General features: G+C 36.6%; 1 protein-coding gene and 1 long non-coding RNA gene across 2 annotated transcripts; one reads left to right on the forward strand and one right to left on the reverse strand.

Moving 5' to 3' along the window:
- Positions 1-276: 276 nt before the first annotated feature.
- LOC128194363 (uncharacterized) lies at positions 277-9,615 on the reverse strand. The gene is made up of 3 exons (XR_008245810.1): positions 9,007-9,615; positions 2,915-6,695; positions 277-602 (listed from the first exon to the last, which is right to left on the reverse strand). It is a non-coding gene; the product is annotated as an uncharacterized LOC128194363 (long non-coding RNA).
- Positions 9,616-16,126: 6,511 nt separating this feature from the next.
- Positions 16,127-18,432, forward strand: LOC108336017 (probable carotenoid cleavage dioxygenase 4, chloroplastic). The gene is made up of 2 exons (XM_017572292.2): positions 16,127-17,339; positions 17,464-18,432. Exons 1-2 carry the CDS (start codon positions 16,216-16,218, stop codon positions 18,101-18,103), a joined length of 1,764 nt encoding a protein of 587 aa, XP_017427781.1. The 5' UTR covers positions 16,127-16,215; the 3' UTR covers positions 18,104-18,432.
- Positions 18,433-18,744: the final 312 nt, after the last annotated feature.

Below are 18,744 nucleotides of genomic sequence, written 5' to 3' on the forward strand. Positions count from 1 at the left end.
AAGTTTCACATTTAATAAATATGGAAAAGTTGAATACTGAGAATCGAAACAGATAAACATTTACATTTTTTTTGGGTTAAAAGTAAATTTATATAGATTAAATCATATCTTGTGGGTATTGTATTTTCTTTATCTCTTGAAAAATCCTTTAAAAATGACCATTTTTTAAATATAATTTTAATGTTATTTTATATCCGATAAAAGAAAAACGATTCGGGCCAGCTTTGGGAAGAAACATTTGAGTAAAAAATACTTAAGTTTTTCATGATATCATAATTTGTTTCTGTCATATTTTGGTATCCTTTAGATTTCTTAATTATGGCATATTAATTACATGGCATGTAGTGTAACATCCTGATTATATAATAACCAATATTACATAATCAAGACGTCAACATTCTAATAAAGAGAACAGTCGGATCATGACGTGTAATTAAATGTAAAATTACAGTCATCCAGAAATAAAAGAAAACGGAAATTCGAACTTAAATAGCTTAAAGAGTCGAACACTACACGTGTCCATATGGGAAACTCCTAAGAAGACTACTCCGCAACCTTAGTATCCTCCAGCTCCTGCTCTAAAGGACTCTCCTCGACAACATCTGCTCCCATCCAAGTGGATGATCATCGCCAACGAATCATACCCAAACAGCACACAACACAAACAATGCAAGGGTGAGCTAGATATAAAAAGCATGTTATACAATTTAACGTGATATACAAAAGTCAATCATACATGGTAAATCAATATCACCAGACTTATTACATTAAACCCTGACTTGTTACTTTTTATCCCGACTCGTCCGGACCAGAATGATTACCGAGCTATGGCGGGTCTTGCACTCGTGGTGGCTTTATGGAACTTGAGCACTCCCGCTCTGGCACTCCCGCCTGGTGAAACTTTGGGCACTCCCGCCCGACCACAATCACGAGGTTAATCCGTTATCACTCACCTTGGATCATATGGAAGCATCCAAGACTAGGACCTCCTGCTACTCCTCACCACATGTTCAATCCTCTCTACATGAGAAGAAAGACCATTGGAGTTTCAGGATGACCCCCAAAACTGAGCTACCATGTAATCATTCTATACAACCCCAAAACACCACCATGTATCCTCTCCTTGAGGATCATGGAATTACGTCCATGAATCATATTGTTACTTTGAAACTTAACCACAACTATGAATAATCAAATACCGCCATATTAACACAACAAATCCGACATATTTCATACATTCACATAATTCATGTCATAAATAATATTCCAAACATTGGTACACATAATTCAATCCAAAAGCAAAGGAACTTAAAATTCAACATTATACAGAACACTATTCATCCGAACACTATTCACATACTTCTCACATAAATCATATCATATCATGCATTCCAAACATTCCTCATACATGACAATCTGTTAAGCAAACAACAATAATCAATCCAATACACCTTACCTGACGATAACAATCCTAAAAGAACCACTAAACAACACAAAACCCCGTAACTCATACTTAGACAAAGAAAATGGCTTTGAAACCATCACCAACAGTTCCGGAAGGGTTCAAAACCTCCAAAACGACTCAAGAAACGTCCAAAACGGACACCCGGAACCCCAAAAACTATCAAACACAAATTTTGTACCTTGCTGCTGCGTTTAGGCGCGCTGGAGCGCGACCAAAGGGCGCTGGAGCGCGACCTGCACCAGTTTAAGCGCGCTGGAGAGCGTCCCGAGGGCGCTGGAGCGCCGTATCAGTTGACAGCAAGTGCAGATTTGGCTTTTTATGCACTTGAGACTTATTCTAATGATCAAAGTGACCTCCTAAACATTAGGATTGATGAGAAAACATATTTATAACTCGAATCAAACATCTATTGATCATCAAACCCGAAACTTGGTATCTCACATCATGTTTGACACTCCAAAAACACCTAAACTCAAATTTACACCTTATACTCTTGTTTTATGCAAACTAACCACTTGGACAAGTTCTAATTGGCTCTATAACAGATTTCAAATCAACACCTACAGCCCAGAACATATAATTCAAAATATCACTTGTTAAAACCCCTAAAAATAGTCCAAAATCAATCCAACTTCAACATATAAACTACCAAGGAACCTAACTTCCATTTTCTACCACTTTCAACGTTCAAACCAGTTTTGAATCACTCACTATCAAGCTTAAAATGTTTAGTTTACCTCAGATTTACCTTCTTTAGATTTTCACTTATCAATACCCCTAAAATACCTTTGAATCCACATGGCAAACACACTATAACAACTACTAATTCAACCTTCACCACCTATTAGCTAACTTCCATCATAAACAACTCTGTAAATATCCAATCAATTGATATTCATTACAGATTCTCACTTAAAACCAATACTTCATTAAGTCAATTCTTAAACCCCCATAGATTTGATCTCAAAATCAACTCCAAAATACCTTCAAACAATATCATTCCACTTTGTATTAGACTTTAACCAATTAATCATTCACACCACACCATTCTTTCCATAATCATCAATTTATCCATCTAAATTTCATCAATCATCCAAAACAAACCATTTTCGCACTTGGATGAAAAAGTAGGGTAAACTATCATGGTTTCCATCTCATTTCACATTCAAATCCACCAAAAACTTCATACACATATAGATTATCATGCTAGAACGAAAATCCACTATTAATCCATTATATATTCAACAATTTTGCATCATAGAGTTCATACCAAAATTTCATAGGTCAAAACCATAGTAACAACCCACTTGAATCATTTTCTTGAAATCATTCCACTCATTTAACCAAAAATCAATTTCCATACAGCTCCCCACATCAAAATCAAGCAATTGGAATCATAGTCACATCCACAAAAAAATCTAGAAACCAAGTTGAGTTAGCTCCCCTTACCTCTTGAAGACCTCCTTGAAATTCTTGAAATACAGTGTGCGGATCACCTTCCAAATCCACGAGCTCTCCACTTCTCTGGATGCAGCATCCAACACCCCTCTTGAATCAATCTTCCCAAGGTTTGTAGCTGCAGCTCCGGACGCTCTCAGTTTCACCTCTCCCAGATCTTGCAGCAACTCTTCCAGATTTTTCCAGCAACTCTCTCCCCTTTTTCTTCCATGGTTGTAATGGCTGGACTTCTTTTGTGGCAGCTACGTATGCTTGTTGGTCTCTCATGGTTGCCTTGGTGTCTTTACTTGAAGCTCATCAATAGAAAGGAAGAGAAGACACTTCGGTGCAGCTAGAGAGAAAAACCGTGAGGTGCTTCTCCAAGTGGGGTGGTGGTCCCTTCTCTTCATTATGTTGTCTCCACTTAAGAGAAATAATTGAAATGTGATTTCTCCATCTGCTGGATGCCGAGAGTTGTATGATGTGCTCCTTCCATCAACTTCTTTCAACACTTCCTTCAATCATAGCCAACAAAAGGAGGACCCTCCACTTTGATGTGTGCAGCCCAATAAATGAAAATATGGTGCCCACCATGTCCCCACCATTCCCAAAATTTACGGGTCTTACATTCTCCCCAACAACAAAAATTTTCGTCCTCGAAAATTAAGGCTATCGAAACTAGTCAAGGTAAGTTTCTCTTTGTTCAAACCATCTGTTAACATAACTTTACCTCTAGATTGCCACTATAACTCAAGACCACAACTCAAATAGTCTCCTTCGCCCATTGACCCACTCTTCTCATTCCAAAGCCATTAACACTTTCTCACTTTAAAGTTGACCCTGTAGCTTGCAACCCAAAAGTTCACTTATCTTCCCTGCCTGACACATGTTTCTTTCACACCTAAACTCACTTCTGACTCTTGAAGATTACCAAACACCCCCGACTCATGCTCATATAACAACACCAATACTGTTTCAAAGAACTCGTCCCTCACAACCACAAATCTACAATTTTGAAAGTTCTTCATGCATACCTGTTACTGACAATAACATGCTCACCATCATCCGCTGCGCTACTCTGATCCTTATACTTCCTTACTCACCAATTTACTTAAAGAAATACTTCCTTCATGATAACTGTAACCAGCAAAAGATTACCCTCGAAGAACCTTCCTCAGAACTTTTATATGACCTTACAAAACCTTGAAAACTCTTCCCTTGCATAATAGCCTTGTCATTCCATTTCCTCAACAATGTTTTCTTCTCCACAAAGCGACCATGCCCGAAATCACTCCTGATTGATAAGACTTATACTAGCCTATGCCAACATGCCCTCTATTTCTCTTCTGCGATTCTTCAACCTTGTAGTTCTCCCTATGATTAAACTGAGTCCAAAATATTATTGCTCTAACTCAACCTTCATCTTCCTCTTGCACTGCACGACTTAAACAGGAACCACTCAAAAATTTCGAACACTGGTGTCGCCTAAGACCCCACTCCAAAGTGAATTCCACTTCTCCAAGTTATAAAATCCCATACTTGTTGCAGAAAACCAACCAAAACCTTTACACCATAAAGATTTATCTTCTCTTTTTCACATATCCATGCTAACCTCTTTTGATTACCACACCCCTTTTTCTTCACTTTCTAATTTGATCCACAATTGATATATATATCCGGTGACTTTTCTTTTTGAAATACGAAGCTTCTATTAAAGACTATAAAGCACTAGAGAACTTGTTTGAAACAACAAACCTCCCTTGAATCACACCTCAGACTTACGAAAAAAACAACATCATCTCTTCTTCATTTGCAATTTATAGACATCTTGAATTCTCATAACACTTGCTTCCATCTTTCGCTCAACTATACTTGATGCACCACCTTCGTTTTCCTTCCCTGTCAAGAAACCACTCCATATAAACTTCAAACTTGAGTCCTTAGATTAACTCCACAAACGCCACATCACTCGTAAACCTTCTTGCACTCATCCCGTCCCGATTAACTTAAAATTTTCTTCTTCAAGAATTGCCCTCTTCAACTCGGAATCGTCAAAATACAAACCCCATCTTTAATCTTCCCAACCTCAAGATACTCTTAACCAACACCACTAATCTTCTGACCTTATCTGAACCTACCAACTCACTGCCTTCTGAAATCCATCATTCAACATCCACTTCTCTCTTGATCAAACTCAGCCGAACATTGAACATCACCATAAAACCATACCCAAAGAAAATTAACTTTATCCCCACATGCAACTTCATAACTCTAAACATCTCAACCAACCCAAACTTCTCTGATCATTCTCGATACCTCCTTTAGCAACTTATACTACAGCCACCCTTTATCATCTATTCTAAAACCTTTCTCCATCCACTGTGCTCTTAATTCTCTAACCTTATACTTTCTTACCAAACTGGCATTCTGGTGTACTCCTTCCTTCAACATTTGAAATCTTTCATCTCAACCAATGATCAAACCTTTATTCTATACGAACTACTAATCTTGAAACATTCTTCTGAACTTGACTATGCATTCTCCAATAGCAATTAATGCCTAACCACTCCATTTGGTTATTCAACTCACAGTAATACTCCAATTCTCCTTACACACTTTATGTTCCCTCAACTTGGAGATCCGGCTTCTATTACACCCTCCTTAAATCCGTTCTATGTTTTACACATTGTTCCTCAAACCCTTCTTCTTCTATTTCCTATCAAAATAACGATTTCCCGTGGTCCACTTATTTCTTTCTTAACTTAAGCTTCAAACCATCTATCACTTCTCTTATTCAGATTCCAACCATCACTGATATATTGGTCCATGTTACAAATCTCACCCAATGCTACTCCGTCGCTCACCAACACTTCCCTTTCTTCTAACCTCTGACGTTACTGATACACTGAACTAAATTGATCTCTCAAACTTTGTCACACCCATGCTTACCCCAAAGCTCATCTTATTCTAACCTTCAAACCCAACTCTTCTTGTGGAATACATGGTATCTGACCTTCTGACTTTGTTTTCTTGAAATTTTCTTCATCCATAACATTACTTCTAAACTCCAATATCTTACCTCGTCCTCCGAAGCTTAACTTTTAGTCTTCAATCTCCTGTCTTCAAGGCAAGAACTTGTCTCAAAGGCTTAACCCAATTCCAATAAAGGTATACAACTCAAGTTGTCCTCGAATATGCATTCCTCTATTACCATAGAGCACATCACACCACCACAAAACAAGAACCAGACAGGAAATTCTAAGGGAAACAACACTAAAACTCTAACTCTTTCTTACCTCAAACCTTCAGAATTAAGAAAGGAAAATCATCTACGATAAAAGTCATGAGTGTGCACCCCCATTACTCTTATCAAGATGTTTTCTGTTCTTAAAACGTCTAGTCAGATACACACCTCACAATCTAGACTTAAAAGAAATGGTAAATCATACCATCTACACTCAAGTCTTCACAGAGAAGACACGGCAAACCCACAACACAAAGGTCATCCTAAGGACGAACTGCTCTGATACCATTAATGTAACATCCCGATTATATAATAACCAATATTACATAATCAAGACGTCAACATTCCAATAAAGAGAACAGTCGGATCATGACGTGTAATTAAATGTAAAATTACAGTCATCCAGAAATAAAAGAAAACGGAAATTCGAACTTAAATAGCTTAAAGAGTCGAACACTACACGTGTCCATATGGGAAACTCCTAAGAAGACTACTCCGCAACCTTAGTATCCTCCAGCTCCTGCTCTAAAGGACTCTCCTCGACAACATCTGCTCCCATCCAAGTGGATGATCATCGCCAACGAATCATACCCAAACAGCACACAACACAAACAATGCAAGGGTGAGCTAGATATAAAAAGCATGTTATACAATTTAACGTGATATACAAAAGTCAATCATACATGGTAAATCAATATCACCAGACTTATTACATTAAACCCTGACTTGTTACTTTTTATCCCGACTCGTCCGGACCAGAATGATTACCGAGCTATGGCGGGTCTTGCACTCGTGGTGGCTTTATGGAACTTGAGCACTCCCGCTCTGGCACTCCCGCCTGGTGAAACTTTGGGCACTCCCGCCCGACCACAATCACGAGGTTAATCCGTTATCACTCACCTTGGATCATATGGAAGCATCCAAGACTAGGACCTCCTGCTACTCCTCACCACATGTTCAATCCTCTCTACATGAGAAGAAAGACCATTGGAGTTTCAGGATGACCCCCAAAACTGAGCTACCATGTAATCATTCTATACAACCCCAAAACACCACCATGTATCCTCTCCTTGAGGATCATGGAATTACGTCCATGAATCATATTGTTACTTTGAAACTTAACCACAACTATGAATAATCAAATACCGCCATATTAACACAAAAAATCCGACATATTTCATACATTCACATAATTCATGTCATAAATAATATTCCAAACATTGGTACACATAATTCAATCCAAAAGCAAAGGAACTTAAAATTCAACATTATACAGAACACTATTCATCCGAACACTATTCACATACTTCTCACATAAATCATATCATATCATGCATTCCAAACATTCCTCATACATGACAATCTGTTAAGCAAACAACAATAATCAATCCAATACACCTTACCTGACGATAACAATCCTAAAAGAACCACTAAACAACACAAAACCCCGTAACTCATACTTAGACAAAGAAAATGGCTTTGAAACCATCACCAACAGTTCCGGAAGGGTTCAAAACCTCCAAAACGACTCAAGAAACGTCCAAAACGGACACCCGGAACCCCAAAAACTATCAAACACAAATTCTGTACCTTGCTGCTGCGTTTAGGCGCGCTGGAGCGCGACCAAAGGGCGCTGGAGCGCGACCTGCACCAGTTTAAGCGCGCTGGAGAGCGTCCCGAGGGCGCTGGAGCGCCGTATCAGTTGACAGCAAGTGCAGATTTGGCTTTTTATGCACTTGAGACTTATTCTAATGATCAAAGTGACCTCCTAAACATTAGGATTGATGAGAAAACATATTTATAACTCGAATCAAACATCTATTGATCATCAAACCCGAAACTTGGTATCTCACATCATGTTTGACACTCCAAAAACACCTAAACTCAAATTTACACCTTATACTCTTGTTTTATGCAAACTAACCACTTGGACAAGTTCTAATTGGCTCTATAACAGATTTCAAATCAACACCTACAGCCCAGAACATATAATTCAAAATATCACTTGTTAAAACCCCTAAAAATAGTCCAAAATCAATCCAACTTCAACATATAAACTACCAAGGAACCTAACTTCCATTTTCTACCACTTTCAACGTTCAAACCAGTTTTGAATCACTCACTATCAAGCTTAAAATGTTTAGTTTACCTCAGATTTACCTTCTTTAGATTTTCACTTATCAATACCCCTAAAATACCTTTGAATCCACATGGCAAACACACTATAACAACTACTAATTCAACCTTCACCACCTATTAGCTAACTTCCATCATAAACAACTCTGTAAATATCCAATCAATTGATATTCATTACAGATTCTCACTTAAAACCAATACTTCATTAAGTCAATTCTTAAACCCCCATAGATTTGATCTCAAAATCAACTCCAAAATACCTTCAAACAATATCATTCCACTTTGTATTAGACTTTAACCAATTAATCATTCACACCACACCATTCTTTCCATAATCATCAATTTATCCATCTAAATTTCATCAATCATCCAAAACAAACCATTTTCGCACTTGATGAAAAAGTAGGGTAAACTATCATGGTTTCCATCTCATTTCACATTCAAATCCACCAAAAACTTCATACACATATAGATTATCATGCTAGAACGAAAATCCACTATTAATCCATTATATATTCAACAATTTTGCATCATAGAGTTCATACCAAAATTTCATAGGTCAAAACCATAGTAACAACCCACTTGAATCATTTTCTTGAAATCATTCCACTCATTTAACCAAAAATCAATTTCCATACAGCTCCCCACATCAAAATCAAGCAATTGGAATCATAGTCACATCCACAAAAAAATCTAGAAACCAAGTTGAGTTAGCTCCCCTTACCTCTTGAAGACCTCCTTGAAATTCTTGAAATACAGTGTGCGGATCACCTTCCAAATCCACGAGCTCTCCACTTCTCTGGATGCAGCATCCAACACCCCTCTTGAATCAATCTTCCCAAGGTTTGTAGCTGCAGCTCCGGACGCTCTCCGTTTCACCTCTCCCAGATCTTGCAGCAACTCTTCCAGATTTTTCCAGCAACTCTCTCCCCTTTTTCTTCCATGGTTGTAATGGCTGGACTTCTTTTGTGGCAGCTACGTATGCTTGTTGGTCTCTCATGGTTGCCTTGGTGTCTTTACTTGAAGCTCATCAATAGAAAGGAAGAGAAGACACTTCGGTGCAGCTAGAGAGAAAAACCGTGAGGTGCTTCTCCAAGTGGGGTGGTGGTCCCTTCTCTTCATTATGTTGTCTCCACTTAAGAGAAATAATTGAAATGTGATTTCTCCATCTGCTGGATGCCGAGAGTTGTATGATGTGCTCCTTCCATCAACTTCTTTCAACACTTCCTTCAATCATAGCCAACAAAAGGAGGACCCTCCACTTTGATGTGTGCAGCCCAATAAATGAAAATATGGTGCCCACCATGTCCCCACCATTCCCAAAATTTACGGGTCTTACATGTAGTGCCTTGAGCAAACAGTACATTATTTTATCGAAACTACTCATAATTTGATTCCTAATCAAATTTGATATTTTATATAATTTTTCAGTTTCAAACTTTATGAGTGATAAGATTTGAACTCTGAATTTATTTTAGAAGAAAATCTTATCTGAACACGAGAAGATACATAAAGAATTCCAATTTTATACTAAAAGAAAAAAACCTAAGGATAAACAATCTCTCATAACCAGGTTTGAACTCAAATTTTATACTACAAACAAAGATAATCTAACTAGAAGATTACTATGCATATTAATTACACAATAGAATGAGAATGAATTTTATTTTATCATTGTTTAGTTTATTACTTATTAATGTATTTTCTTATTATTCATGTTTACAGATAATATGTCTTATGATAGAACTTTTGTTTGAATTTATATTTTAAAATAATAAATTTTTATAGTTTAAATAAGTTTGTTTGTGATAATTAAAAAGTGCCATAAAAAATGTTTTAAATAATTTATTTTATAAAAACAATTCTTAAATATTCGTAATTTAAAACAATTGTTCTGTAGATATACTTCACATGAATAACAAAATAAATATAAATAAAACTTCCTATCCGATAAACACATTATTGATAAGTCTTACCTGCAATGGCTGTCATCTATCTCTACCATCCTTCATATCTTAATTAAGTCGGTAAATTTTTGAGTTCGGATTTCCATTTAAAGATATTAAACATCAAGAAAACCGTGTTTAAATTGTTGTTTTATATTAGATTTAGATATTTAGGTGGAAAATGAAAAAGTGTGAAAGAAAAATGAGTGTAAAATAAAGTGGTTTGGATTTAAAGAATTAAAAGAAAAATAAAATAAGTGTATTTTTAATTTTTAATATATTATTATTGTAATATATATATATATATATATATATATATATATATATATATATTAAAAATAAAACAAGAAATAACAAATAGGTTTCTAATTGATTATGTGATATCTTTAATTAATTATATGATATCCATAATCAATCATGAAATATTGTTAATATGAGTTGTGATTAAAAATATGCATAATGGTATGCTAATTTAACTTTTTTGGCATATATATTTAAAAAAGTTTACATATATAATTTTTTTTGTTTTCGGTGTTTCTATTTTCGTTTAGAATCTCAAATAAGTTTTCTTCTTTTTTGGCACCTTAGTTGGTTTTTATTTTTGTAAGATTGAATCAAATAGAGACTTGTCGTCAAATTGGACAAACGATCATTTAAGATTGGGTTACGTGACATGGTCAGTGTATTGTTTAATCAAACGTGGCATTAAAAACGAGTTTGAATTGTATTTTGTATTAAAAAATAGATTGCAAAGAGGTGAAATCAGATTTACTTAAGGGCAAACTGGGCAAAAGAAAATAAATTAAGTGCACTCCTACAATTGAGAAATCCAAATCAGAATGGGGAAAGAAGATTGGAGCTTCGTATTAGGGTTCATGGGAGAAAAAGAATCGTTTTTTGTTTGATTGGAAGAGAAGGAAAATGAAATGCAGAAGGTGAATTTTAGGTTTCAGTCTTCTTTTTCTTTTAGGTCTTCCAAACATAATTTGATTTCACAATTGCAGGATAAAGGTAATTCCCTTCCCCACTCAACCTCTCTCGCAATCAATGTTTCGGAATATTAAAACCATGTATTGTGCCAATTGGATTATAATCACATACTTAATAACGACGAATGAAATAATTTAACACCCCAATTCTATCCAAATCAATCACAATTAAAATCCATGTAAGATGGCATTCAACTTCACATATTGCGCTTACCCTAAAAAGCCTTAAACCACAGGGTCATCAAGACCAGAGATAAATCAGGTAACAAATCAAAGACCCAGAACTCAATTTCATTTTCTCAGAACAAAAGGAAGTGATTAAATTAATTGATTAAAAGAAGTAGAAAAAGAAAGATACAACAAAATGTGCGAGATTAACGATGGTCCATGCGATGCCAGGGGAGCAACCGAAGACGGAGAGAATGAGGATCCAAGAAAAGAAAAGGATGAGGATGTAGGTGGTCTAGACGCCAGGGTATGTGAACCACTCCGTGTTCCGATTCAAATCCGCCGGTGGCACCGCTTCCCATGAACCCTAAAACTCACCTTCCCCAATTTAATTTCGATTTTGCAGTTGCAGAGAAAGGGCTGCTGCACTTAATTTAATTGGTTTTCCCCACTTTGCCCTTATTTCAATTTTATTTCCCTTCTTTGCATTCCATTTTTTTAATTCACAAATTAAAAAAATACATTTCACACATGTTTTTAATGTCACATCATTTAAAAAAACACTCTCAGCATGCCACATAACACCCTCCTTAACGGCGTCTTTTCAATTTGACGGAAAACCTCTATTTAATTCAATTTTACAAAAATAAGACCCAATTGAAACGCCGAAAAAGAATGAGACCTATTTGAGATTCTGAACAAAAATAGGGACCTACTGAAACATTAAACCATTTTTTTTAGTCTTTCAACTTTCTTGATCCAACTCAACTTTTTTTCTTATTTTTATTATTTTTTAAGTTAGATTTATGATTCACACATATTAATAATAATTATAAGCAATAAACCCTTGTAAATAGAGCAATTCCCAACAATTAATATGCAACTTAATTTGGTATCTGATCTTCCTTTTGTAGAACATTTTTAATTTTCTCTGAATTTTCTCTTTTAATGGAGATAAAAAGAAAGAAACATGAATGATACGTGTGCTCATAGATGGACCATGACCCTTTATGTAACATCTTACGATTACTCTTCTTTAGTTTAAATAATTATAATTTGCCCCCTTCAACAAATTAAAATTATTAGTGGTATTTACACAATAAATCTTTCATGACATATATGCCCTTACCTACATTTACTTAATTATATCACTTTATAATTGACTAATAAAATACAATGGACCTAACACATTTAATGATTTGTTATATATATATATATACATGAATGACCCAAAATTGTTAACAATCTCCACTGGTCATAAATATATATATATATATATATATATATATATATATATATATATATATATATATATATATATATATATATATATATATATATATATATATATATATATATATATATATATATATATATATATATATACATAGAAATCCTGATAAATGTGTTAGACTTTATGAGCTCAAAATTGTCATTATATACCTTAAGCATATCTAAAAGTCTCGTCCATTGATTATATCCGCATGTAGAATCAAAGGAGTTTTAATTGCAACAAAACAACCAAATCCAACAATGATCATTAATGCTGACAGAACCAAATGACATGAATGTGTAGCATAAAAATTACGTGAATGTAACATGTAGACGTCTATTTTCAAATGGTCCTTACTTTATCTCAATGAGATCGATATAATAACCTTAATATATGAAGTGTAATTTCTAAATAATCAACCAAAATATATACATGAAAACCAAACATAGAACACAAACACACAAAAATAATTAACTCCCACTGAACCAAAAATTACTTAAACTGTAAAACACTCATATAAGCAATATGCTCGGGAAAGACCTTTGGTGTAAGAGTCTTATTAAGAGGATATACCATCAAGGAGTTTGTCCCTAAGTGCTTTATGGAAACCTATCCACTCTGTACTATCTCTTTAACAACTGATTTGATGTCTCATTATAACCTAAGTGGTCTTTCAATTCCTTTCGTAATACACAACCCTGTGACAAAAAATCAATCATATATCCTGATTTGATGCCTCATAAGATGCTACAAATTCCGCAATCATAGTGGACAAAACCATAAGGGTTTGCTTGGTATTGAGCCAAGAAACCATACCACCAATTAACATGATAATGTAACCTAAAGTGGATCTTATACTATCTTGGCATCTTGCAAAATTGTCAAAATACTTGATGATATCTAGCTGGTCTGACCCTATATACGTGAGCTTATAAACTTTTGTTCTTTTGAAAAAACCTCATAACTTTATTGGCTACTTTCAAAGATCCATTCATGAATTGCTTAAATATCTGCCTAAAACCCCAATTATGTATGTTATATTTGGATGCGTACATACTTGTACATACATCAAATTCCCTACCATTGAAACATAAGGAATCTTCTGCATTTCTTGAATTTTTAAATTTCATTTTGGGCATTGATTGAGATTGAATTTGTCTCCCTTAGCAATTGGAGAATCCCCTGATTTATTATCCTTCACGCTAAAAGCTTTATGTATGTCATTAACATATAAACCCCTTCCTTTTGAGTATAGCCCTTCGCCACAAGACAAACTTGATACCATTAAAATCCCTTTTGGTCTTAAATATACATTTATTACCAATGAGGTTCATGCCTTCTAGTAATGGGACAACTTCTCAAACCTTATTGTCTTGTATAGATTTATACTCCTCGGGAAACACAGTTTTATGAGGATCTTGAATTTGTTCTTATAGAGATTCTGAACATACTAGAGGTTTTAAACTTTATGAATCACATCACTTCCAATGATTCTTCCTCTAAACTTTATTCTTCCTCAGAACTCAATATCCTTAAAGAATATTATGCTTAGTATCATGAAGTTCCATATTTAAGGATTTATAATAGGAAGTCACCGTATGAAGAATATATATAGATTATTATTTTCCAAAAGTGAATTAGTTTAAAAAAAAGGCTTGAATTTAAAAACAGTCTGAATTCATTATTTCCAAACTAATATAATTAACAAAATTTGTCAAAATAAACAAATAAAATTAAATCTCGCCTAAATGACAGTACAACTGAAGTGTCTTTCAAAAAATAATAATAATAGAAAATCAGTACAAAATAATAATCTAAAACATTCTATGACTTCTATCTCTACTGATTTGACATCTCCAAATAGATACATCTTTCAGAATCAATTGTCTTCTGGTAGCTTAGGCAACTCTTTCTTTGTACGCCAAACATGATATTTCGCACAATCATTCTTTATGTGTCCAACTTTATTGCAAAAGAAACATTTATCACACTGTTTTGTTTCATTTGTGATGGATCTTTAGCAACATCATTCTTGAGATTCTCAATCATTCTTCTTTCTTCCCTTGTCATTAAAGGTACTAGTTAAGTGAGCACTTTCACTCCTTTATTACTTCAGTCTCTCCTCTTCTTGTACACAATATGAAATGAGCTCATCAAGAGACCATTTCTCCTTCTGACAATTATATAAAACCAGAAGGGTTTGCTTGGTTCTCCTGCTTGACTATTCTCCCTCATAGGGGCAGGGGTAAGCAATACTGACGGTTGGGCGGACTACTCACTTTGTCCGGCAGTACGTTCGACAATATGTTCGGCTCTTAAAGTTGTTATTTCAGCATCATGTCTCCTTTACATTTCCTACATTTGTTACTACATCTCTCGAATTAACTCCATTGGATCCGACTGTTCTCCTATGTTCCTCGTGGTCACCATCAGGTTTCTTCTCTCGTCCTCGGACCCCATGGTAGAAGTCAAAATGTTTAGGTTTAAGAGATCGAGGATCAACTTTCTTAATCCACTATTCCACATTCCTAAGTCTTGATCATCAAATAGTTTGTAAATACCGTTGAGTCGTTCGGTTTGGAGTTACCTGCAGAAAACATTCTAATTCTAAAATTAGTGATTTTTCTCAATGATTTTATAATAAGACTTAATTATAAAAAATGTCCATTACTTCAATGTCAAACCTATATTTATAAACCTTGTAATGAGTTTCTAATTTAATCAGATCATTAATTATTTATTAATAACCTTTATTGTTCTTATTAATTACCGATCAATAGTTTTCATTATTCTGATTAATTACTCTGATAGGTTGTTAGTTGCTGATTGTATGACCGACCGCCTGATCCATTAACCACCCAAGCCATTATATAATACAATTTTGATTTCTGGTAATTGGTTATTATGAATTGCACAGTACAAAATATCAACAACTGATTGATTCATTTGTGACCACAAATTCGACCAAACATTTCATCTTATTATTTTACATCAAAACTAATTTTCGGTGGATTTAAATTGTTTTTTAAATTTTTTATCACATTTTGAAGATAATAGATTTTATTCTCCTAGAGACCTTTTATTCTTTTTAAATTTATAAGTTTTTTTTTTGGTGAAATATATCTCTTAATTCTTGACGGTAGAAAAGAAAATTTGATTTTTTGAGTAGTGAAATGGACTAGTTACTTAAAATATCTCACATAAATTTGATTTATGAAGAAGAAAGAATTATGCTAAAAAGAAGTCATATATATAGACAGGGACCTCACAAGATGTATACGCCTCTCTTACTTGCCATGAAAAACAAACAAGTGGTGATGGAACAGTATGTTTTGCTTGGATGCTCCTTCTTATTGGAAATATAATTAATTTATCTACAGAAAATGAAAATATCTATTTTTTTTCTAAATAAATGGAAATAAAGTTAAATAAATATATATAGATAAGAATTTTTTATATATAAAAGAGGAATGTAAGAGACATAATAATATAGAAGAAGCGAGTTCTTCACCCGATATAACCAGCCACAGAGAAAGAATTAGCCTTATCCTACAAAAATGGTCCCTAAACCAGTCATAGTGACAAGACCACCACCACCGGTCTATTCTCCGCCCAACCCTCTTCTAAAAACCGCAGTATCAACCGTTAAAACAGAAGAAAAACCCCAAACCACCACCCTTCCCCCACCGTCTACCACCACTCCGAAAACGAACCCAGTTCCATCCATCAAAACGACGCCGCAGCAACGACTGGAACTAAAAAGGAAAACGAATTCATGGGCGCCAGCAGCGCTAATGCTGAACGCGTTGGACAACATCATCAACAACTTCATTGACCCTCCGCTCAAACCCTCCTTAGACCCCAGACACGTCCTGTCCCAAAACTTCGCCCCCGTCGATGAACTCCCTCCCACGGAGTGCCAAGTCGTCCAGGGCGCCCTCCCGCCATGCCTCGACGGCGCGTACATTCGAAACGGCCCAAACCCTCAGTTCCTCCCGCGTGGGCCCTATCACCTCTTCGACGGCGACGGCATGTTACACGCGCTACGCATATCCCAAGGCAAACCCACTCTCTGTAGCCGCTACGTCAAAACCTACAAATACACTATGGAAAACGACGCCGGTTTTCCACTCATCCCCAACGTCTTCTCCGGCTTCAACTCCCTCGTTGCCTCCGCGGCGCGTGGCTCTCTCTCCGCGGCGAGGATCGTCACCGGACAGTTCAATCCTTCTAATGGCATTGGGTTGGCCAACACCAGCTTAGCCTTCTTCGGTAACCGTCTCTTCGCGTTAGGCGAATCCGACCTCCCCTACGCTGTCAATGTTACCAGTAACGGCGACGTCGAAACAATCGGCCGTTACGACTTCAACGGCAAACTTACGTTCAGCATGACGGCGCATCCGAAGATAGACCCCGACACAGGGGAATGCTTCGCCTTCCGTTACGGCCCCGTTCCCCCGTTCCTAACCTACTTCCGTTTTGACCGTAACGGGAACAAATACGACGACGTGCCTATCTTCTCCATGACTTCACCTTCGTTTCTCCACGACTTCGCCATCACCAAGAACTATGCAGTCTTCTGCGACATTCAGCTCGGAATGAATCCTCTCGACATGATCGCCGGTGGCTCCCCCGTCGGCTCCGTCGCTTCCAAGGTCCCAAGGATCGGAATCCTTCCTCGGTACGTGTGTGTATGCACGCAAACTATAGAAATTAAATTCTGATTAGTTTAGATGTGTGTAGCCAAACCCTTTCAACTGTATATAAATGTAGTTTCATTATTTCGGATTTAACTGTTATTACAGTGATGCTAAGGACGAATCCAAGATGAAGTGGTTCGACGTGCCGGGGTTTAACATAGTTCACGCGATAAACGCGTGGGAAGAGGACGGGGGAAGAACGGTGGTGCTGGTTGCGCCAAATGTTCTGTCGGTGGAGCACGCACTGGAAAGAATGGAGCTGATTCACGCGATGGTGGAGAAGGTGAAGATCGATCTGGAGACGGGGATTGTGACGCGGCAACCGGTGTCGGCGCGGAACCTTGATTTCGCGGTTATAAACCCGGCGTTCGTTGGGAAGAAGAACAGGTTCGTTTACGCGGCGGTGGGCGACCCGATGCCGAAGATCTCGGGGGTGGTGAAGCTGGACGTGTCGAAGGCGAATGAGCGGAGGGACTGTACGGTGGGATGCAGGATGTTCGGCGAGGGGTGCTACGGCGGGGAACCGTTCTTCGTGGCGAAGGAGGAAGGGGGTGAGGAGGACGATGGGTACTTGGTGACGTACGTGCACGACGAGAGGAAGAGAGAGTCAACGTTCTTGGTGATGGACACGAAGTCGCCGGAGCTGGACGTGGTGGCGGAGGTGAAGCTTCCACGGCGGGTTCCGTACGGTTTTCATGGTTTGTTCGTGAAGGAAAGTGATCTTAGGAAAACGGTGTCGTTGTGATGATTGACGTGTGGGGCTTGTGTCAGTGTATGATGTATATAGCTTGGCACCATTATTATTCCTTCTCTCAACACCATTGTTCACCGTCACACTAGTTAAAAGGTAGCACAGAGATATTAATGACAGGGGTAAAGAAGTAAATAAATAAAGGAGATGGGAATGGAAGAAACAGAGTCATGTAGAGATGCGACAAGATCTATCATGCCATAGATCTCGCGGTTCCCAGCAGATATAACATTATCGTACACCACGTAGGATGGCATCATTGTTCAACATGTGATATTTCGATCAATAATTCGGTGATAAAATTATCGGATAACTGTTTATCCTATGATGTTTTTTTGTTTTATTTATTTTTAGGTTTAATACTCAATTTTGTCTCAATTTGGTTTGGAAATCTCAATTTAGTTCCTTGTTAGAAAAGTAATTGTAATGGATTTTTACTTGTACATTTGTGAGTCAAGTTAGTCCCTTTCGTTAAATATAAGCAAACGGAGTTAATGAGATGATGATGTTAGTGGTTAGGTGTCAAAATGCAATTGTCTGCGTGGCAACTCTCTCTCAGATCAGAAACCAGGTTTCTTCCTTCTTCTAGATTCACAACAGCGTCTCTACTTCAAACAAAAAAGCCAAGAAGGCTG

The sequence above is a fragment of the Vigna angularis genome, chromosome 10, assembly GCF_016808095.1.
Source record: "Vigna angularis cultivar LongXiaoDou No.4 chromosome 10, ASM1680809v1, whole genome shotgun sequence".
Classification (NCBI taxonomy): domain Eukaryota; kingdom Viridiplantae; phylum Streptophyta; class Magnoliopsida; order Fabales; family Fabaceae; genus Vigna; species Vigna angularis.

Excerpts from the sequence above, each read along its gene's own strand:
- LOC108336017 (XM_017572292.2), top strand. The coding sequence starts at position 16,216 with ATGGTCCCTAAACCAGTCATAGTGACAAGACCACCACCACCGGTCTAT. Across the intron at positions 17,340-17,463 it reads AGGATCGGAATCCTTCCTCG|TGATGCTAAGGACGAATCCA; the intron begins GTACGTGTGTGT and ends CTGTTATTACAG.